General features: G+C 38.2%; 1 protein-coding gene across 1 annotated transcript in view; it reads left to right on the forward strand.

Moving 5' to 3' along the window:
- The window catches only part of LOC138925824 (uncharacterized), a 37,412-nt gene extending 15,085 nt beyond the window's left edge, over nucleotides 1-22,327 (forward strand). The window contains exons 3-7 of the mRNA XM_070277297.1: nucleotides 959-1,144; nucleotides 8,089-8,173; nucleotides 17,688-17,736; nucleotides 22,071-22,213; nucleotides 22,322-22,327. Coding sequence (XP_070133398.1) covers nucleotides 959-1,144; nucleotides 8,089-8,173; nucleotides 17,688-17,736; nucleotides 22,071-22,213; nucleotides 22,322-22,327 — 469 coding nt within the window. The remainder of the gene's footprint in view (nucleotides 1-958; nucleotides 1,145-8,088; nucleotides 8,174-17,687; nucleotides 17,737-22,070; nucleotides 22,214-22,321) is intronic.
- Nucleotides 22,328-24,006: the final 1,679 nt, after the last annotated feature.

A 24,006-nucleotide genomic window follows, 5' to 3' on the forward strand; every position in this document is an offset into this window, starting at 1 on the left:
TCTTTTTAATTTTTTTTTTTTTTTGTTTTTCTTTCCGTCTGCGATCGCCAGACTTTGCAGTTAATTTTTGTTGTTTTGTTTTTGTTTTTATTTTGCTACTTCTTGCTACTGCTTCTTCTTTTTCCTATTGGTGGACCCTCCACCCTCCTCCTCCCCTCTGCATTGCGTTACATATTCTTCCGCATTTTTGCAGTTGCAACGAAGAGAGCGAGAGAGTTGGGGGCCCAGAGATGGTAGAAAGAGAGCGATAGAAAGCAATGACCCGTGTGGTGGGGGGAGAAAAAAAAAATATATATATAAGGGGCAACATAGTGGGGCGGGGTCGTTGCCTCAAGAGTGGGCGGAAGGATGTACAAGTAGGCGGTGGTGCAACTACAATAACAAAAATAACAGCAACAAACTATGACATTCCATGACTAGCGAAAACCAAACACAAACACCAAGAACAACAAATAAAACCAAAAGCAAAAACAAAAACAAAAACAAACGCAACATAATCAAATCTAGGAAGAGGAAGAAGCGGTGTCCATGAAACGTACTTTGTTGACCTTTCGCTGCCACAGCGCTGTTGGCAGCGCTGCTTTCTGCTTCTGCCTCTGCTGTTGCACATTGCCGCGTCGGGGTTATTGAAACAGTTTGACACACAAAATGCAGGCGAAAGAGAGTCGCAATCAGCCAAAGAGTGCAACTAAAGAGAACCGAAAAGAGTGGCTCTCTCTCTTGTAAGAGTAATAACCTAAGAGAGCATGTACTCTTAAGCAAGCGCCATCTATGCTCTTAAAAAGGTACCAAGCATTTAACTATAAAGTAGCGCCATCTGTGTGTAGCTTTTTTAGGAAAAGAAATAGCAGGGCTTAGTCAAGACGCAAACCTAAGCTACCACAATAGTATATTAATTTTTAAATTAAAATTAAAATTTGAAATATAATTAATCGAATTTTATTGTTTTCCATTACAGCCACCAACAATTTGTGCATTTAAAAGGTCAAAGTGTCAATAAAAATATTGACAGCTTTGTTTCAGACATTTTCAATCGATCGGATATAGCTGACAGAAGATCGACTATAAACCCAACAGCAAATAAAAAAGTTCGAACTAAAGACCGATTCAAGATTGGCAGCAACAATAGCAAGAAAACCAAGGGGTAAGTTTTCAAAAAAAAAAAAAGATATATCTACTCCCTTTTTTAAGGGGATTTCAGTTGGCTTAGTGAGTGGAGAAAGCTTTAAGCTAAGAAAACCACCAGGATGGCGGGTAAATATTTTCAATTTAAAAAATTTTTCAAAAGATCTACTCACTTTGGGCTTAGTTCTGGAAATTGGGCTTATCTGGTTTTTGAACTTTATATTTAATTAAACATTTGTTTCATTTTTAGCAGCAGAATTGTGAATAAGCTCCTGGAGACTATCATAAAGGTTCTTAGTCTTGTCGCTGACGAAATAATACTTTGAAACCTTTTTACGTTCCTAAATGGTTAAATATAAAGAATTAAATAATTTGATATAATTTTTAATATGAGACTTACCTTATCCATGTGCATTATTTTTCTCGGATCTCGTCCTTCTAATCTACAATAAACTTTGTACGCATTTATCATTCCCAAGAATCCCTGGGCCATAGTTAGAATTATTTCTGATATGAAAATCAGTTGTGCACAGATCGTAACTAATATAATAAATCTCAAGTAGTTGTACTTTTCTAAAGTACTCAAAACCATATAGGAATATGCCAATTCATGGTCGGTTACGTATCGCAAGACGTTCTTAATTAGTTTCCAAAAGTATGGAATGATGCCAATAAAATAGCAATTTATGTTGATCGGAGCGATCATAAATGATCCTCTCGAGTTGGGTACCCTTATCCCATTAGCACCCGGCGAAACCATTTTCATTATCGAAACCATCGGTAGGATCGAATTTAAAATTGATCTTATTAGGATGTGATAGAAGTTTGATTCCCATTCGAGGGTAATGACACGGCGCTTTATAAAGTTAAACCGGGACGTCTGCTTCCACTTGACTGGAGAATCGAAAATAGGACCCAGCTCCATGGATACGGGGAGCCATACAAGAGACAGGAATATAAGTATCTTGAAAACCATAGACAGTTTCTTCTGACGGTTTGTTACACTGTTTAAACTATCCGCAACAGTTGGTACCATAAAGTTCATCACATTGCCATGAAGATTAGCGAGAGCGAGAGGATTCATGTTCGATACCAAGGGGTTGGAATTCAAATTCATCAATATGTCAATATTTGGCACGGCCTTTTCATCGATCTGTTCATCATCGTTTATAGTTTCATTCTCCGAATGTTGAGATTCATTTGAATCCCCTTTTAGTGTTACATCGTCGTCGAATGGTTCATTGGCATTAGAGCGTTCATCCTCTGATTGGGTTTTTCCTTGACCTTGGGGTCTATATCTAAGGCGAGATTCATCCCTAGGTGATTTTTCATCTTCATAGAGTTGACTATATTTCCCTTTGTTCTCACTCATTTTGGCTAATAAATAGTAGCTATTAATAGGTAGTAGTAGCTTGCAACTATATAGTAGTACCTCCTTCTAGGCAGTTCTCCTGATAATTCCTGGGGGGGCGTTGAAAATCTATGCCAACGTTCGTTGAACAAAGCAAATATCCACTGGAAAAATAAATTCAAATGTCAAACCACAAAGAATAGAAGCTAAAATCCCAGCCTACTTGGTTCCTATTCAACACTATAAAAAAAAAAAAAAAATACCCCTACAAATAATAAACTTTACAACACTATTGACATGAAAAACTTTTCTCGCCGTGATGACTTTGCACATAAATATGCAATGCCAGGAGGCGAGACGCCCCAAAGGACCTGGTACTGGGTCCCAACCCATGCCACCGAAGCGCTGGGTGCACTCTTCTTCAAGCACACTCCAAAGTCCGTGACTTCGTGGCAGGGGTGGTGGCGGCGACGTCATCTCGTCCCCGGCCCCAGCCCCGGCGCAGTCAACTTTTATGTAAGGCCAAACCGAAACCACGTTCCTGCCAACCATTGAGGCAGGAAGGGCTGTTCGGATGTCCTTCAGTCTGCGAGTGCAACGAACGCTGCCCTTTAACCTACATAGCACACCACTGCACTCACCTGGGGGTTTATAGACTGCTGGCTTGCTATTGATATTATTATTATTATTTCACTAATAATAAAAACTAAACTTTTTTTTTTTCAAAATTATTTTCAGAAATTTTTTTTAGAACTTATAATTTCAGAGTTTTTTTTTTGATGAAAAAATATTATTCGCTGGAGCTCCGATCTGATCAAGTTTCAGAATAGAAGTGAGGAGATTTTAGGGCACTGACACTAACAGTCCAAAAAGGAGTTGGCAGGGCTAACTTGATCATGTTCAAAAATGTTTTTCAAATTCAATATCCCATCCCTACTTTTTTTATTCTTTTTTTTGGTATTTGATTTTATGGTAAAAACTGTCTAGAAATTATCAGATATAAATAATACTTCTTTAAAATCTTCTAATAATCCTTATTTTATAAAACTCTATAATTTAGAACCCATTTCCTCAAAAAATCGTAACGTGTAATAAAGGGAGAAATGCACTAAAAATTACAGACACACACACACACACACTCAAGAGCGCGTGTTAATGTATGGGTATCTGCATGCGCTTATTACGCCATCGAAAAAAAAAACCAACAACAACAACAAAAGCAGAAGCAATAACAACAACAACTGCAGCAACGTCGCCGACTGAAATATCTTCATGTTCATCGTCGCGTCGCTGTTGCTGTCGCTGACGCCGTTGCTGTTGCCGCTGCCGCTGCCGTCGCCATATTGCATTTAGAGATGGGGAGGTGGTTTTGGGGCTTATAGAGTTTGGTGGGTTTGGAGGGGGTGTGTGATAGTTGGCTTCTATTTACATTTCCAAGCTCCAAAAGGCAGCCGCGCAATGCCTGCAGCAACGCCGGCAGCGACGTCGACGCGCGCAGACGAAAGCGAAAGGCCATTGTCCGGAATTTTGTTGACCCACTAAGGCAGAATGTAAAGTACGAGAGGCATGGCGGCGATAACGACAGCGATGGTGGCGGCATTGGTGGCGGTGGCGGCGGCGGCGGCAGTGGGCGGTGGGAGACGATGGCGGCAGCAGCAGCAGCAGCTACACTGTCATTGCCGTCGAAGAGAGCGGAAAAGCTTTCGTGGAGAGCATCCAACTGAGAGCTTTTCAGCTAGCTGTTGTTGTTTTTATTGCTAGTTCTGTCTGCGGTTCTGCTTTTGAAAGTTCAATTTTTTTTTTGTAGGCAGTCATAACAATACAATAGCAACAAAAATGGCAGATCTAATGCCCTGCATTTGCTCTAGAGAGAGGAAGAGAGAGCCAGAGAGAGAGAGAGTGAGCTCTATTAGCTGACTGCGCAACTTGAAGTCATTCACCTTTCGTGTCCGAGCGTTCTGCTCTATGTCTCATTTTTAAAGCTCGGCTTAAAAGTCACATCTCTCTCTCTCTCTATCTCTCTCTGCGCCGAAGACTTGACGCCTACACTAGGAAAGCTATAGGTTAGAGTAGAAACGAATTTTGAATACCCTTCGCATTGGGGCTATTGAAACTTAAGACTAGAAATGGATAAAAATAGAAAGACCCTTTAGAAAGGGTATATAACAAAAAAATATGGGGGAAGGGAAACAATAGAAAACGTAGCCAACCCGTCAAACTTTTTTTGATGAGCAATAAAATGTATTGATGTGCGAATGACTGACTGTCTGTCTCTGTCCCTGTCTTTGAGTGCGTGTGTGTGCTTGTTAGGTTTGTGTTTTTTTTTGTTTTTTTCATTTTTGTTTTTACTTTCTCTTGGCAAATAGAAAATGAATTACATGAAAGGCAATTAGAAGAGCTGCCAGCTGCTATTAACAGTTACCTTTTTTAACCTCAAACAGATGTTTATCTAAAATTTAGTACTCATACGCACTGTTGTCCCTAAAATGATAGAAGAGATCCTAAAAGATCTTAAGGGTACATTGTAACTCTTTTTATAGAGCTTCCAGTTTAAAATCGATATCTTTGAAGTACCTACATAGTTTTTATTACTCATACGCAGTGGTGTCTAATAGACCAGCTTTTTATTAGGATGATCTGTTTCTGGTTTCTAAATAGTAAATTTTAATGGATATATGTATCTATTACTGAAAAGAAACAGTTGTCATTGAAGCGATTATTAATAACTATAGACCCTGTCATTAGAAAGTTTACTCATGTACCTGTTTTTCTTCCCAAAAGGAAGTAACTACAAGAAAGTCCTTAAGTTGGGAATATTATAATGCAGTCCTTATATGTACATACATACATGTGTGTGCATAATGCACTTGTATGTGTGTGTGTGTGCGTGTGTGCTTTTGCATTCAAAGCGGTTCACTTTTGCATATTCATGCATAGTTATAGTTGCGTGTGAATGATTCATGAGTTGCATTTAGGCAAACAAACTGCTTCTCTCTTCCGCCCACTTTTCCCCTTCATACCACCCGCTCTCTCTCTCTCTCTCTGTCTCTCTCTCTTTCTGGCTTTTTGTTGGTAATGCTCTGTTGCACAGAAAGTTCAATTTACAAGCCCCCGCTTAACCCTTCTCATGTCTGAGGTAACTTTGGCGAGCTTTAACCCAGTTTAAGGTCATTTCGAGTCAAAGACAAACAGCACTAAAGCGGGAAAGCACGAGAGTGTGTAAAAGAGAGAGAGAGATGCATGTGTGTGTGTGTGCGTGGTCATCGTTTGGCATTTGTCAAGGACTTTACAAATAACGGAATTACAAGTCCACAGAATCAAATACGAAAGCAAAACAAAACAAAAGGAGACTTAACTTCAAATATAATCGTTATTTTGTTATAAAATTAAAAGAAATTTGTTAATTTCTTAACTTAAAAATAAGGTCAGAATAAAAACAGTCTTGACATTGCAGAAGAACCCCTGTTTTCCCCTCACACCGCTGCCGCTCTTATCGGTCCGTCCCCACAAGCTTCTCTTATCGACACCATTTTGTTTTTGTATTTTTTCGACATGCGACGCCGACAGCGACGCCAGCGTCTGTGATAATGAAATTGAAAATTTCATTGCTAATTGCGCTTAATATTTATAATTGACCTAAATACTACATTTTTGCGATTGGCATTGCCAAAACGGACAAAAACAACAAAAGAAGAAAGCAGCAAAACATGCAAAGTGAGGAGCGAAAGAGAGAGGGATAGTCCAGTAAGCAAAGCACGACTTGTGTGTGTCTGCTTGGTGGGAAAGGGACGAAAAAGGACGTGCAAGGGGGTGGTGGGGGTAAAGAAGTCTAGACTGGCAGGCAGGCGGAAAATCCAATAAAAACCGTTGCAAAAATGGGGGAGCTGCCCAAAAAAAAAGAAAATGCCAGTGTGGCAATGACATTTAATAGGAAATTATAAGGAAAAATAAATAATTTCTTCTACTTCTCTTCAATCTTTTATTTTTATGATTATTTTTCTAAAAGTATGCTTTTACTCTCTCCTTTCTTCAAAAAAAAAAACATGAAATCGAACTGCAACTGCAAAAAACAAAGTGTTCTAAATATACTCTCTCACACACATACACACACATATACAATTGCATTATGACTCAAATGATTATTCACATACGTAATATGAGAGCTATAACCCCGTCTTTCTTGCACCTACTCGTTCTTATGCCCAGACTGTTAATAGTCCTGCATCTCGCTCACTGAATTATTTAAAATGCAAACTTTTCTCCACCGCTCTCGGATAGCTCCTCCTCTCTCCGCCCCCTGGGGGAAAACCAAATCAAAAACGAAACATAAAAAAAAAACTACAAAAAAATGCTGAGCACCAAAAGAAGAAGAAGACGTAGAAGAAGCACACACAAAAAAGTAGGTGAAAGGTCTTCAACCTTTTTGCATGAAAAACAAAAATTGTTCAAAGGGGCAAACGAATTGGCGTGGAAGGGGGGGTGGCAGGCATGCAATTCTAGCTGCACACAAAAAAAAAAAAATATACATATAATGCCTAAAATAAAAAAAAAAAACGAGAGGAAAAAAAATCTGCCAGCAAGGCAATAAAATGTAAAACAAAAGTGAAAGAGTCAGCGGAGCCCAAGGAGGCGGGTCGAGGTGGGGCGATGAAAATGAGCTGAAAAGGCAACTCTACACTGGAAGAAATTGTTCCAAACCAAGAAAAGAAAAGAACATGATTAAAATATTCTTATTATTTGCTTTATATTAATTTTAAAATTTTATTTTTATTTTTTATTAAAAATTTTGAGACAAAAAGGGATTACCAGATGGGATGGGAGTATTTTGGGCAAGTGACCGACACATCGAGCCACTGCATTTAACTATTTTTAGACGTCCCAGTCGAGAACTTTGCAGCGCACACACACATACACACACAAACATGGATACATGGTAGTACAAATACAGATGCAACGCCTGGACTTGGACCTATCCCAATGGCCCAGCACTGTGGGGCAGGTTCAGTTTCGCCTCGTCTCGCCATTGCCTCCTATCCCGCTACCCCTCTTCTACCGCCCTTGGTGTTTCGTATTCGTAACTTTTCGTATCGTTTCGTTTCGCTTCGTTTTGGTTCACTTGAGGTTGAAAATTGCACAGATGCGCCAAAGTTCTCTTCATTTTTTTTCATTTTTTGCAACGAGAGAGCTTTTTTGCACTCATTCTCCGTTCAGCGAGTGCATTTACTCTTCTGGCCTAACGGCTCGGCTAAACTTTGTCCCTCACCGCGACCCTCAAAAGCTTATTCTTCTTTCGGTGCAGACAGACAGAGACATTGATTTCGAACGGTAAAAAGAGTGTGCGGGGGTGAATGTATGAGTGTGTGTGTGTGTGTGCATATGGTACATGTCCGATTGTAGATATAGGGGGTGGAACAAAATATTGTTGGGGTTGGTCAGGATGAGACAGCTTTTTTTTTTATTATTGTTCTAAAGGGGATCTTGGAGATAAAAGAGGTAGTCTATAAGATTAAAATATTAAAATTTATAAACTATTTAGAAGTAAGATTCTTAGCAGAATAGAAATAGAAATGTTTGAAATATTTTCATTATAATTCTTTTTATTTATTTTCCAGACATTTCCATTTAAATACCATCCCAGACGTCATCACCTTTTTGTCGTCACCATTTGTTGCATCCTCCGCCGCCTTGGTAAATGCGGTAAGTAACTAAACAAAAAAAAAAACTAAAATTTATAAAAAAAATAATAATTTGCATATCATCATTACAATATACCATCCCTCCCAACAATTGAGATTCGAGGCCCACAGGTTTCTTACGATTATTGATTGGATCAATTTATTTGATTGATGGAATCAATTACATTTGATATTTTTTGACCAGAAAATCACAGTTTTGATAGGTTGATGGTTATTAAGCCATTAAGTTCAATAGCTCAAGTTAAATATACAAAATGAAGGATCAACTAAGTAAGTCCTTGCCCCAAAAAAATAACGGTGGCGTATACTTGATATTTAAAAAAAAATAAATTTCTAAAATAAAATACATAAATATGTTAATATATTGAAGAAAACGGAAGTTTTAAATCGCATTTTAAGAATTTAAAGTTTTAGGATACCACACTGCGTATACTTAATATTTTCAAAAATCATATTACGTATACGTAATATTTTTCAAAACCAAAAAAAAGCAAAAAACTTTCGCCCAAAAGCCCAATTACTTCGAAATACCAGAAATGTTGGTCAAAATCATATTACGTATACGTAGCATTTCAGAACTAACTGTAAAAAGTCCTTGAGCAACAAACTCATTGAATCGAAGGTACTCATCGAAATCCTATTACGTGTATGTATGTACGTTCTACTGTGAAGGTAAAAATCTTCATAAATGCAATTTTAACCTGTCACAGGTGTCCTGCATTGAAGTTTTTTCTTTTTTCCTTTTGCTTTTATGCTTCGAAACAAGTAAAATCCCGTTACCAATTGCCCAGTTATCGATAAGGTGCAAGAGCAGCAGCCACAAAAAACCAAAAAAAAAACAAGAAATAGAAGCAAAACGAAACAGAAATGTGAGGAAAAAAAAAAAGGAAAATAACAAATGCACACACACACACATAAATACATACATGGTATGTGCCTGTGTCTGTGTGAGTGCAAAAACTGTGCCAATGCCCTGACAACGGCACAAGGTGATGATGCAAACTGCAGCCGGCTGCAGTCTCAGTCACAGTCGCTGTCGCTGCCATCGTCGTCGTCGTCGTTGTCGTTGTCGTCGTGGTAGTCGCAGTCAGTGAGGCAGTGACGCCAATTGCCATGATGAAAGAGCCGGTGGCACAGTAGTCGCTCTGCTTGTCGGTTTATGGAGGGGGGGTATGGGGTGGCTTGGTGGTTTGGCGGTGTGGTTGTGTCTGTGTGTGTGTTTTGTTGCACTCCTGCACAGACATTGGCGATGCGTTGGTGAACATGCAATGACGCGAATGACACAAACCAGAGACAGTTATGGTTATAATATTAGGTACATCATACGATTAATTCTTATTATTTAATAATAATAGTATTTAATTTGTTTAATATTTGCATTTAAGTTTTAGTGTGCCCATTGCTCTTTTTATTCTCCTCTTTATTGGAGATGGACTAAGGACAATACTATCGACTTTTCAATTATCTTGTATATCGATATGCTATAGATAATAGATTTTAGCACATCTCTAGAGAATATTTTTTTAAAAATATAAAATTTCTGATATACTATTCCTATTAACATAACCCAAGGTGTTTTTTTTTGCCTGTAATCTGCGACTTGGCGAAGAGCGTTCCATGGAGGCGTAGCCGTCGAGTCGGTGGTTACAGCACCCCCTCCCAGCCATTGCTGCTCTATCACCACCCACCGCCCACTCAGATTGTGGAGCATACCAGGAAGGCCGGGCCATGTCGAGGTCGGACCGAAAGGGGAGCAGGGAGAGCCTCAAAGTGTTGCCTCTGCTATTTGAGTATTTTGTTGCATGCAAACAAGGAAGTGAAAAAATTTCACGCTTTGCAAAGGAAAACAAATGCAAAGGCAAGACGAAAAGATACGCTAGGAGGATATATGGGGATGGGTGGGGGTGAACACTAGCAACTTGAAGTGTGGGACACAGTCGAGGGTCCGTAGGGAAGTGGATTTTAAGTGTTTGACAGACCGACATATTCAACACTCCTTGAATGTCCCCCCTCCCCATTTTCTTTCAACTCCCACACACACCACTATGGTTCCCTCTCTCGTTTTCCTCTTGCCTATTTTTTTTGCCTGCTTTTTTTTTCTTTTTTAACTTGGCTCAAAAAACTTTGACTTATGCAATGGAAAGTGGTTGAAACCAAAATCAATGTGAAGTCTTACCAACAGAGTGCGAAAAAAAAGAAATAACGATGGCAGTAACCTAGGAAGCTCGTTAGAGGTTCGTGTTTCGTTTCTAGTGATCGTTAACAATCGATAATTATCGATTAACTATATGAGTTAGAAACTCTATTAGCTTAAGCCTGATAATGACCTTATGTTGGAATACTATATCTATTCGATTAATATCGTTTTCAAATAACTATCCTTACTCTCCCATATCTAATTCCCTTTTTGGAAATGCAAATTTAATTCACATTTGCCGGAAAACTTCAGTTCGTGTCACTTGTATCTGAAAACTCTTGTTTCTCCCCCCGTTCGTCCCCGCTCCCACCACTCCATTACACGAACATTTTCCTGTATTTCTGTTGCGGCTATTTTGGTTGCGCGTTGGATTTTCTCACGAACTGCATTCGTGGGGCGATTCAAATGGAATCGGTTCGACTCGTGAGCTGATCGGCAGTATCGGTATTTCTTTTGCTTTTAGTTTCGGTTTTTTTTTTGGTTTTGATTCGGGCGCCATTGACTTGTTGACCGAGCGACTTAGTGAGCATACATAGTTAGACACATACATACATACGTATACGTACATGAACATGCATGCTTGTCTGTAAAAAATTTATGCATTCTGTGAGCGAAATCGAAAGTTCAATAAACTTTCACGTAATCTCTGGGTTGCACAAATGCTTGGGTGTTTTTAGAAGCTTTTATGATCAGATCTGAACTTTTCTAAGGCTATTATTATTATTTGTTATTATAGGCTTAAATAATAGTATGATGATCTTTAAGGTTATTTGATATGTTTCTACACTGCGTATACGTAATATTCATGTTTGGTGACAAAGAACTTTTAGAAACTCTTCTTTTTTTATTTTCTTATATTAGCCATCTCCCTTGGTTAGTTTTTTTTTGCTGGCAAAGAAAGTGAATTGAATAAAAAAAGGGCAAGTACCAGGGAAAGAAAGACAGGGAAAAAAACCGCTAAAATGAAATGAAATGAAAAGAAATTACATAAAAGTAACAACGAACTCTTTGTGCATGAACAAATCGCACAACAACAACAGCAACGATGAAAGCAACATGGAATGCCAATGAACAAAAGCACAACAGCAACAACAACAAAAGTAACACACTGTATTAGAAGCAATGAAAGCCAGAAAGAGAAAGAGCTTCGGAGAGCGATCACTCAGTGAACTTGCATTATGCTGCGTTCTGCTTAGTTGCTTCCTCCCTCTCTTTCGCTCGGCCGTCACTTAATGACTATTTCCGTCTTTTTCTGATGGCTTTCACAACACACACACACTAACACACACACACACACACACGATTCCCGTTCGCTTTGATGACTCCACTTGGCTTCTCTTCCTCTTCCTCTTTCTACACCGCCGCCATCTTCTTTTCCCCTCGTCGCCGGTGACTTGGCTCTTTCTCGCTCTCGCTCTTGTGCCAGAAATTGGGTCAGCCATTGAACCCGTTGCGTTGACGCCGTCGTCGCTGCCGCTAACTTCGTTGCTGCTTCTGCTTCTGGCGCTGCCACTGCCTCTGCCTCTGCCAGCGTTAACGTTCTGCTGGAGTTCTGTCGCCGCTTGGCTTTTGCTTTTTTTTTTGTTTTTCGGTTCAGCTTCCTACCAAGCACGTGTTCTTCCTCTTCTTTACCGTTGATCGGCTTAAAAACAGCTGTGATCATTTCACTGGCACTCTGTTTCTGTCCCTTTCTCATGGCTCCACCTTTGCTCTCTCCTCCCTTTCTCCTCCTGCCACCAAAAACCGAGTCTTAAGGTTATGGTCAACTCGTAATGACCGTCACAGTCCGCTTTTTTGACCCCTGCCCTAGCCGGAAAAAAAATACATACATATTTATAATAAAGAGCAAAAAAAAAGTAAACAAAAAAAGAAAAAAAAAACACCGAAAAAATTTCACTTTCACATCAATTATGTACGCGGCGGTAAGCCCCCAGACAGGCAATTCAAAAAGTGCTTTTGTTTTTGTTTGTGGGGTTGTACTGTACTTGACGATCTGCAATAAAAATTCATGAAAAAAAAACATCCATCCCCCGCATTACATTTCATATTTTATGACAATTATTTTAAGTTTTTATAATTAAACCAATTTATAACGGTATTTCTTGGTAAAGAGAGTTTATGGGAAGTCCCGTTCATTGCTTTGCGATTGCTTCCAAATAAATATGATTTTTTGGTTAAGATCTTCTCTGACCAATTTTTTTGGTGTCCACCAGTTGGTGACTTGGTGTCAACGAACGTTTAATGGCCCAACTGGTCGCCCTTTTTTTGCAACAACAACAAAAACAACAAGAAGAAGACCAAAAAACCAGCTAACCAAAAACTGGTAGACAACCAAAATGTCAAGGGAAAGAGACAGAGCTGCAGAGCTTAACAGGAAGCAGAGGTGAAGGGAGAAGAGAGGCTTAGTGAAAGGTAGAGGGAGAGGGTCAAGCCAAGCTTTAAATACTCTTTTTTAGGGTTGTCAAGAGAGTATACCTTTATATATTTTATAACAGTTATTTTAAAAGTAAATAAGGATATTATGAAGTAATATTTTATTTTATTTTTTTTAACATAGAGTATCTAAATTTTAGACTTTTAGTTCAAATGGATCTCTTTTTATGATGGCCTGTCTTTTTTGGTTATCTCCCCCCTTTCCCCTTTTCTTTCTTGACATCTGTTTTGGTGGGAGCTCTCTCCCCGCCCCCACCTTTGGCACCACCCAGCCACCTCGACACAAACCGGTTACAGTTACAGTTCAAACATCTTTGGCATCGTCTCGTCTCGTTTTTTTTTTGTTTTTTTCGGGGGTCAAGCCCAAGCTCATACACAGCGACACACGTGTGTGTGTGTGTGTGTTGGTTTTGTATTTTTGGTGAACATGACTTGCCACACCTTGAGGCTGCTGCATGCTTCCCCACCACCCTCTCCTTACAATATTTCTTCACTTCCTCCATCCTTATCTACATTTCTCCGATTCTCTGTTTCTGTCACCCTCTAGCGCTTTCTTTCCCTTTCTCTTTCTGACATTTTCCTCTTTTTTTTCTCTCGCTGTCATTCTGACGCCCTTTATTTATATTTTTTTTTTTTTTGGCTTAATTTTTAGTGCGTTGTTGTTTCTCCAGAAAATAAACTTGAACTTGCCCGTTCACTTTTACTCCAAAAAAAAAAAAAAGAGTTGCCAAGTGCGTGTGTGTTGGTTTTGGTGAGTGTGTGTTATTGTTTCCCATAGGCATTTATTGGGGCCCTCCTTGGAAATACAGCTTTAACAGATGCTTCGACTTGATTACTAAACTGATGAGTCTTCTCTCTGGTTTTTTTTTTTTTTTTTTTTTTTTTTTCAAACTCATCATGGCGGTTGATCATGAAAATTTTCAATTCAAGTTTAGGTGAAATTTAATGCGTCACCAAAAAAAAAAAGAAAAAAAATAGCGGAAGAAAGAGATATGTATGGGAAGAAAAAGAAATGGGCAAGTCAAGATCACAGCATGGAAAGTTTTTCAATTAATTTTGGAAACAAACAGGTGTTTTTTTTTTCTTAAATTTTATTATTTATGAGTTTTCTTATATAAAATATTTATAGAAAAAAAAAGCTTCTTGGCTTCTATTAATTTTCTTGGCACCCCTCTGTTTTTATAGAGTTGCCACCCACATGTAGTTTATGGAGCTTGTAGCCTGTGGTGTCTGCACAATTTTACATTTGTTGCAATTTGTTCGGTTTCTGTTTCCTCCTCCAGACCCCTGTAGCCTCCTCTTCCACCTCCCCTCCCCTCCCCACTCTTCTTATTGTGGGCCTTTTGGTTACCCTTTCGCATATGTACTAGGTTCTTTGCCATGTATGCTACATCATGTTGCACCACTTATGCCTCTGCCCCCCAAAAACTCCTTACATCACCTACTTCACTCGTGTCCCAACCCCTTACTTTACCCCCCTTTTCACCCATTCCCCATGCCCCCCAACCCCTTACTTCATCAATTCCCTCCCCACCCCCCCACTGCTTCCCTTTTAGAATATATGGCCAGCGAAAGTTTACTGGGACTATGACCGCTTAGAATGTCTACACAAATACACCCACACAACACACACACACACACACATACATACATATGGAGGAAACAGAGTCTGGAACTTGAAAGCACAATTTTGTGTTGATTGTGTGAGTGTGTGTGTGTGTGTTTTTTTTTTTCCTGTGCCCCCAACATTTGGATGCCCCATAGAAGTGTCTGCCAGCTGAATGGCAGTGGCAGTTGCGTTGCCACCAACCAACCACCCACCCCCCTGGACATGTATGTGCGTGTGTGCTCTCTCAGAGTCTCTTATCTCAGAGTCGTTGCCTTGAATGTAGGGCAGTAGTCGGCACTCGACAGTTGCAGTTGCTGCTGTTTCTGTTTCTCTAGCTGTTGTTGTTGTTGTTGTTGTTGCAGTTGCAGACAGAGGGCAATGCAATGCAATGCAGGCCCCAGACACACACACACACATATAACCAATACTTGTAAACAAGTAGTTCCCCCAAACCCCCTAATCATAACATAAATATATAATGATGGGACTTGATTATACCCTAGAAGGGGTTTTTTATTTTTAAAAACACTGGAAATTCCTTTAAAGTTTAAATAGTATTATTTAAATGTTATATTTAAGGATTAAAATATATCTTATTTTTTAGGGTATCTAATAAAGTTTCTTTTGATTTTTTATTACAATGTCCACAATTATAAAGCCACTGATAAGATTGATAAGAAGTCCATTGTTAGAAGGAGAATATGTATAGAAAGAGAGAGTAAAAAACAGGACAAGATAAAAAGAAAAATGAAGTGCAATGGCGTGAGTACTAAGCTTAAATGTAAATATTACTTAGATAATAGCATTAAAGGTTTTCCATTTGAAAACAATGTTGCATTGGAGTACTCAAATAGTAGCCTGGTCACATTATTTATAGAGCTGCCACCCGTACCACCCAACTGTACTCTACTTTGTAAGCTGTCAAGGAGCTTATGTACAATTTCCCAATGGCTTTTCACTTCATTTTCTTGTTTTAAAGCTTTTTTTTTTTTTCTTCTGTTTTTATATAATTGGTTCGGCCATAAATTCTGAGGTCTGTTGTGTTCTGGGAGGTCGTCTTCTACTTCTTAATCATATTATTTTCTTCTTCTTCTTCTTGTTTATGGTGGTCTGTTTTTGTGGGTGGAGAGAGAGAGGGGAGGGTGATGGCCTGCAGTTTAAAAATACAAAATTAATGGAGAAAAGAAAAGCACTTCGAACTGCATCGAGCCACATAAATAACAAGCGCCAAAAACTATTTTCAACCCCACTGTAGAGGGGGACCCAAGAGAGAGCATGAGGAAAAAGGAAGAGGGCAGGCATTGAAGTAGCCACAAGAAAGAGAAGAGAAGAAAGAGAGGCATGAAAATAAAGTCATCGCCGTCTTGTGTAAATAAGGCATCAAGAATTGGGTTAAAAGTTTATAGAGCAATGCGGTGATTTGTCTCTCTATCTCTATTTTCTACTTCTAGCTCCCTCTTCCCCATTTTGCTTAAGTGTTAGTGTGTGTGTGTGTGTGTGTGTCATATCAGCATTTTGAAGTAGTTACATGGTCAAAGGCTGCGCCAGTTTTTTTTTTTTTTTTTTTCCTTCATTTACCGAGACAAGTCAACGTGCTCTGTATGCCACCTGACACCCACACCCACACCCATGCCCCACCACCACCTTTTTGGCCATTTGGCTCAATTCAACTCACAGCAGGTTACAAACAAACAAACAAACAAAGAAACGAACAAAAAAAAAACATAAAAAGAAACATACAAACAAACAGGAAAGCAGGAAGAATGTGGCTCTGTTTTATGCCAAAAAGCCAAGGGGAATGGATAGGGGGGTTGGAGGGGCAGAAAAAAGGGAGTTACACGGGCTAATTTAGAAAACTAAAAAAAAAAAAAGAAAGACCAACAAAAGTTGAATGGAAAGAGGAGACAATGCAGAAGCCGTCAGAAGACGGAAGAAGTCAGATAGAACGGTAAACTAACCCAGATCCTGAAACTACAAGGATTTGGAAAAGTGTACTGTTAGAAAAAATATAGTAGGCTTTTGGTTTAATATCAGTTATTTTATTAGAACCAAAAATATTTCACAAAATATGTCTAAAATGAAAAGAAAACCATTAAAACCCGGAAATAAGACCACCCAAAAAAACTATACTCCAAAAATTGTATATCCCAAAGAACCATTAAGCCATAAGGAAGCCAGAGGATCAAACAGATGGCCAAAAAAAAGAAGAACAAAATAATAAAACTCATAACTATAACCATATTCCACACATGGTAAGCCCAAGGAATTTTTTATGAACTCTCCAAAGACACACACACATACACCCATCCACCCACAAAAAAAAAACGAAAAAAGAAAAATACATCAATAGAAAATGCAAGTGGCTGTAGGTGAAAGAACAGGAGCCAGGAGACGGGGTGGAGGTGGACAACATAAAGGAGAAGAAACCAAACGAGAAGAAAAGAAAAAACAAACACAAATAGGTACTGGCAACTAAAAAAAAAAACAAAAAAAAAAAAAGCACCCGGAGAGCTGTAATAGAAGCCAAAAGCACAGCAGCAGGCAACAGAAAAAAAAAAAACAATATCTGAGGAAAATAATAACAACGTGCAAATGAAAAGAGTGACGGCAGTGGCAGTATTAGGGGGCGGCATGAGGGAGAAAAGCCATCGAGAGAGATAGACAGAGAGAGAGAGAGGGAGAGAGGGCGAGGGTGAGAGAGAACTGCAGTGGGTCAAAGACCTGTAGGAGGTCGTTTTAGCCGTTGCAGTGGCAATAGGCAACGTACAATACCATGGCAAAAGCACACAGCATATACTATGCCATGTTGTTTTTGTTATTGTTGCGATGGCGGCAGATAGTGCACAAAAACACACACACACACATACAGCTTGGAGAGAATACATATACATGCTCTATTGAATAACCGAGCGACGTCAGCAGCGCTGCATATTGCAGAGGGAGAAAGAGATAGGGAACGAGCAACGTAAACAGCTGGCTTGCATTAGATGAGAGATGTGGGAGAGCGTAAGCTTTATGGCTCCACCAAAAAAGCTCAATAGCTCACGTTCTCTCTCTCTCTCGTGCTTGCAGCTGCAGCTCCCCCATTTTGGGAGAGCTGCTTCTTCCTGCACGAAAACGAAAAACGAAATCAAGAGTGAAATGCAATTCTAGACGAGAGTGGGAGGGATAGAAACTAGGGGAATTAACTGTAAGGCACGTAAACATGCATTTCCAAAAAAAAAAACAAAAAAAACAAAAACAACCAGCTGACTGTCTCTTTCGTTCTCATTGCAGACATGCCAGGCGGAGGAAGGACAAAGTTCAGCAGGATCATACAAAACAGGTGAGTGCATTTCCATCTGGTCAAAGGACATCATGAAAATATGTACCAGAAGTTCATAATTCTCCAGAAGAATTTTCTCATTTATTTGCCTTCTGTTATGCAATATTACTCATACGACACGTTGCCTTCCAAAAGTAAACAACTTTTGTAGAAACTTCTGGTTAATTTATGGTCTTTGATTAAAATTTAATTTGAAAATTAAAGGAAATTTAATATTTTTTTAAAGAAATATGAAGAATGCTCGAGGTACCACACTGCGTATGAGTGATATTTATGGTCAAGGTTCAACATCGCGTATGAGTGATATTTTTTTTTAAGAAAAACCTTTTTGTACTAAAAATAAGTAGTAGTTAGATTAAAAAGTTGTACTTAAGTATTATTTTATCTAAAATCCTATTTGAAAAGTATTTCCTTGACAAGATTTCCCTATAAGGCGGAAACTATTGAAGATTCTCTTAATTTCCGATCGCCCACATATCGCATTTCTTGGGTAACCTCATCCTCCGCCACCCACAACCACCCACACACCCCCCCTTAGATCTGTCTGGTTTAACCCCCACTCCTTATTTTTTATAATTTTTTTTTGCATATCATTTTCCTTTCACGTTGCATTTTTTATGTGCCACAAGATTTGGCTGGCAAAACTTTTCCGCTTTTCACGTTCAACGACGACGATCGCCGTCACCCAATGCCCCTCCATTTGTGCCACCAGTTTTCCTCCCCCTCACCCTGCCCCTGCCCCTTGTGGGTAGGCCCCGTTACGAGCTTGTCGTCGATGTTGTTTTCCTTGTTTTTCCACAGCTAGTTTTCTTGCCTGACTCCATTTGCGCAACAAATTTTGCGGTAAGGTGGGGCACGGTCAGAGGAGGGAGGGAGGGAGGTAGGAGGTTGAGAGGCAACCGGCACTGGTGAGAAGAAGGGGTGAGGGAGGGGGGAAGTGCATCATATGATTTGCAATTTCCATTTGCCGACTGCATGCATTGCTGCATGGGCTGGTTGCGTAACCCAAAAGTTAATGCCACATAATCATGGCTGAAGTTGCAACAAATGCTAGCCGCAATGGGAAATGGGGAAATTGTTGTTGCCCATGGTGGAGTCTAACAGGAGCGGGTGGTGAGGGGATGGCACAGCCATGACACGCCGTCTTGCCGATCGTCGGCTTGCATTTTATTCCATTTTTTTTTCTCATTTTTTTTTTTTGCAAACGTTTTTCCTGGCACTTTCTCTCTCGTTGGCGATGAAGTAATAGGTATCCCCCCCACATCTCTACCTCCCCCCCGTTCATGCAATTGCGGTTGCAGTTGCAGTTGCAATTGCAGTTTTGCCGGTGACTTAATTTTTGTTTTGCCTTGCTTTCTGGAAACGGGTTTTTCGCATTTTCTTCCCCGGTAATGGATGCTCGTTGTCTTAACTTTTTGGTCTTGCCGATCGCCGACTCTTGGCCACGTCGGCCAAACTTGGCTCACAAGGTGATTACGTCTTGACTCTTCCAGCTGCCAGCAAAACGAGTGGGCGGCTGAAAATGGTTACCACAAGCAGTGGGTGTTTGGCTTTTTTTTTTTCTCTTTTTTGGGGTGATTTGTGGGGATTTAGGAAGCCCTAGACCTCTGTTGGATTTTGCTTGAAGTTCGAACTGAACAGAGGGGGAGGGTAGAGGAAGGAGTTGGCTAAAAGCCGATTTCAGTTGGCCAAATTAAATTTTTTTTAAGGCTAAGAAATCTTCTAACCAATATGGGACATATAAGCCAAGTGTTAATTGAAGTTAAATTGGATTTTTCTGGAAATTTGCGTAGATTTTTCAGGAGAAGTTTGATTGGTTATTAATTAGGGGTTTTTAATATTTTTTTTAAGAGGTTTTTAATATTTTATAAGGGGTCTTATAAAAGGGGTATTTTGTGGTGGTTTTTTATGGGTTTTGATTATTAGGAAAGAATTCTATCGATTTTATATAGATTTTTTTGATGTTTTTGGATTTTTCTTCTCTTAAAAATGATATATTTTTATATTTATAGTTTTTATTGAAGATTTTTTAAGAAAAAAGTATTAGAATAAAAGAAGTCGTTTTTTAATTCACTTCTAACCACAATTTTGAGACCCTTTTTATATAGTTTTGATCGATTTTTTCTATAATTTTCTGTAAAATAATTTTTATTGAAGGATATGTTATTAAAAATTATATAAAAACCTTTTTATATTTATCCCTATTTATATTATATGGCTACTAAAGCTTCTTAATGCATAAAACCATATTTTTTGTATGTTAACTATCGATATTTTCGATAATTTCTAGTGAAACTTATCTACAAAACTTTACTTTCTAGAACCTATTAAAACAAACCACTTTCTGAATATCAAAAATTCTCTATTTTATAAACAAAAACCATAGATACTCTAATTATCCCTAAAAAACTTAAGTATTTAGCTTAAAACTAATCGAAATCGATCAAAAAAAAATCGTATCGTATCGTAATGAGCTCAGCACGATTGAGGAAATGCCAGGAAATGAGATCTCAGAGTAAGTTTGATTCATTGGCATCAATTTACGGATCGGATACCACTTTGGGATAAGACTCTTAGTGTGTCTCTGTGTGTCTACGATTTCCCAGCGTCTTTCTTCCGCTTTATCGCAAAACGCTTTTCATTGCGGCACGGAAAGCTGGAAAGTGAGGAAAAGCGAGCGGGAAAACTGATCGCATTGCTTCCTGCTTTTTTTTTTTTTGAATTGCGATCGCCATGCAACAGTTGCAACTTGCAACTTGCATAGCCTCCCGTCTCTATCTGTCTCTATCTCTCTCTCTGGCTGGCTTGTAACGGTAACATTGCCTGCTAACACCATTTTCCTTTTGCTGCTGTTACGTGAGGAAAAACGAAAGTAAAACTTGCAATTTGCCGTTTGCTGTTGTTGTTGCTGTATTGCCGATGACTTTGGTGGCAGCAACTTTTGCAGTTGTTGCCATTGTTGGTGCTATTTGCCGCTTGCTGTTGCTGTTGCAGCAATTGCAGTTGTTGGCATTGTTAGTTTTCATTTTCACATTATACTCTTTTTTTTTTCTTTTTTCTCTATTTCTATTTTTTTTTTTTGTTTATATAGCAAGCGAAGCTCACTCGATCGATTGTTGACTTGGTCATGGTTTGCCATGAATTTTCCAATGAATATTTTTTTGTTTATATAAGATATTGTTTAGAGATCGTGTGGAAAATGTCTACAATGTGGCAGTTTATTATTTTAGGTATACTTTTGTGGAATAAACTATGAAATTTGAAGATGATAAGTTATCGATTTTATCGATAGATTAAGGCTTTAAAAAGTACGTTTTAAGAAAAGAATTTTTAAAAATTTTAATCGAAAGTATTGGGGATATATCCGGACTATAAGTATTAAAATTTCAGTCGATAAGTTATCGATTATAGCGATAGATTTTCTCATTTTAAAAATACATTTTTATAAACGGTAACTTACCTTTATTTTGTTTTCTTAAATAATATAGTTTCTAATTTCCTTTACCGATTAACTATCGATATTTATCGCTTTTTTGTAGAGTATCTCCCCTTTCGGTTTCCTTTGTCTTTCCTTTACTCTTCTGGTTTGGCTTTTCATTTTCATTACGCCGCCTGATCGAATCAGTGAATGGGAAAAACGGGATTTTCCAGCCAGAAAATGTTGGCAAAAACTGGAATGTGGCACAAGCACTTTTTTTCGGTGGGTGGAGAAGTAGTGGGGTGGTGGTGGTGCTGCTGCTGGTGGTGGGTTGATGGTTACACCTCGCTCTATTCGTGGAGGTAAAGATCGCCTCCGTTTCTCCTTCTTTGGCTCCTTCTCCCACTCTTCTTTATAACCCCCCCTGGGTTAGTTTTTATTTTTTTTTTGTATTTTTCTGCTGCCCACCAGCTGGCTTGGGTTAGGCGATTGTTATGTCATACAAGGAAGCGAATGATGGCCAACAATGTGTGGCAAGGGGGGGTAGGCGAGGAGGCGAGGAGTGTTGGTGCCTGTTGCCTTAACGTTGGACATTGGGAAATCGTTGTAACAGAGTGGAGTTGTTGAGATTTGCAGACTTGCAGTGGAAGAAAAAATAGAAGAAAATTAGGGAAAATAGATAATTAAACTAAAAATAATATAAGTATAGAATATTTTTAATATTTAGCTTAAATATTTATAGAAAAGTAAATATTTTTTATCAAAAAAGTGTCACATCTAGATTATTCTCTTTTTCTAAATATTTTTCTAGAAACCTTTATTCTAAAAACCTTTCAAAAACTTTAAACTTTATTTATTATAAATTTTCTATTATTTTTGCAAATTTTTTTGGCATATACTGACTTGATTTTTCTAGGTTTCCTGCTGCTTTCGGCTTTAGTGGGTAAATGTTACATAATTTTGACTGGCTTACCACCAATAACAAAAAATCCAAGTCTCAGAGTCAGAGCCAAACCCAAGTGTCAAATCCCCTCCCTCGAAGCCCCCTATCAAAAATTAGTTTTAATTTTTTTTTTTAAGTCAATGAACTTTGTTTTTGGAGGTGAAACGAGTCGAAAAAAAAAGAAAAACTCAAAAATTATTGTGATATTCAATTGGTTTTTGAAGATTTAAGGTTTAGTTTAGGGATGAGAGGGGCTACAGCCAGGAGCTTTTGTCCCCCTCCCGCCCTCGGTGCACACCCTTTTTCTGTTGGCCATGGCTTATAATGGCCAAAAAGCAATTAAAATGTCAAAAGCGTGCACAAAAGGAGAAAGTGAGAAAAAAAGTGCAAAAAAATACAAAAAAAAAATAGTACTCATTGCTTTTTAAGTTTTATTTCATTTTGTTGTTGTTGTTTCGGTTTGCATTTTAACAATTACATTTTTTAAAATGCGAGACAGGCAAACAAAAAAAGTCAAAAAAAAAAAAATAAATCGAAAAAAAAAGTACTAAAACCTTAAAATTATAAAGTGACCATGGCCGTGGCAGAAAAATGAAAGAGGGGGGAAAGGAGGGTTACACAAGTAATAATAGAAAATTACTTTTAGTTTAGGGATTTTTGTTAACTTAATGTTTAAAAACAAATTATATGACTCTGTGTGCCTCATGATGGGCTTCATTATTAAGTTATTCAATATATATATATCTATATAGACAGGGCCTTTGAGAGACAACAAAAAAATGTGTAATAGCAACAATAACAAGTACAACAATACTACTAACAACAACAACAATAATCATAATAAAACATTTGAACAACTTTCACTTGGCGCTTGAATTCAACGCACGACAAATTCAAACGACAACGATCATAGCCCATTGTATATATCCCTCTCTCTATATACACCCCAGTGTGGGTGTCTATGTATAGCAACAACAATAAACTAACAAATAATAAAAAAAATAAATTTAAAAAAAAAGGGGGGTACTCACACCACCCCCACTTAACTGGCCAAGCGGAGAAAGAAGCCAATGCTAAAAAAAAAACAAAAAAAAACCTATAGCCATGAATTGAAATTGTATTGCAAGTACAGTGAAGCTCTTATGATGGACTCGTGCCAATCAAGACAGTGAAAATTCCAGTCACACTCGGAAAATAATTATTACCGAGTTGGCTTTTGCTATTAAGGGCTTTAATGGCTTAAAATTATTAGAAGAGAGGCCAAGAAAATAAATATTTGCCAAAAAAAACACAGACTATTAAAGCTAATCAGGTTTATTAGTAATTTTTAAAGATTTTTATTTAAGGTTTTATGATATATCTATTAGAAGGTTTCTTTATGGCTTTGTAATTTAAGCAGCAGCCATTGATTTCTGGTTATTTCTTAATTAAGAAATTATGAAGTTTAGTGTTAGGTTTTATATTATTTGTTTTTTAAAAGTTTAAAACTTAGTTGAACTCACGACTCACTTCATCGCCCACAAGGAAACCAAAGATGCTTGTTTTGTGGAGGTTTAAGCTGTGGAGGCTTAAAATAAAAAGGAAACAAATAATAAAAAAAAATAAAATAGAAACCAGTCCCGGGCAGACTTCCTTTCACCTGGAGTCTGCAGTTGAGACTTCCGCCTTTAAAAAGGAGTAACAAAATGTATTTTCAATTACCCTTGCGGATGGCATTCGAATTTTCCTCAAAAGTCTGCCATTTATGGATAAAATAATAAAAAAAAAAATTAATAAAAAAATAAAAATTTAGCGCCCTCCTCCTCGATTCTCATAGGTAGCACCTAAGCGGCCTCGGAAAATCGGTCTCGGAAAAAAAAAAATAATTAATATTATTTTTATTAATTCCAAAAATAATAAATTTAGCGCC

This window comes from Drosophila bipectinata, chromosome XL (genome assembly GCF_030179905.1).
Source record: "Drosophila bipectinata strain 14024-0381.07 chromosome XL, DbipHiC1v2, whole genome shotgun sequence".
Taxonomy (NCBI): Eukaryota; Metazoa; Arthropoda; class Insecta; order Diptera; family Drosophilidae; genus Drosophila; species Drosophila bipectinata.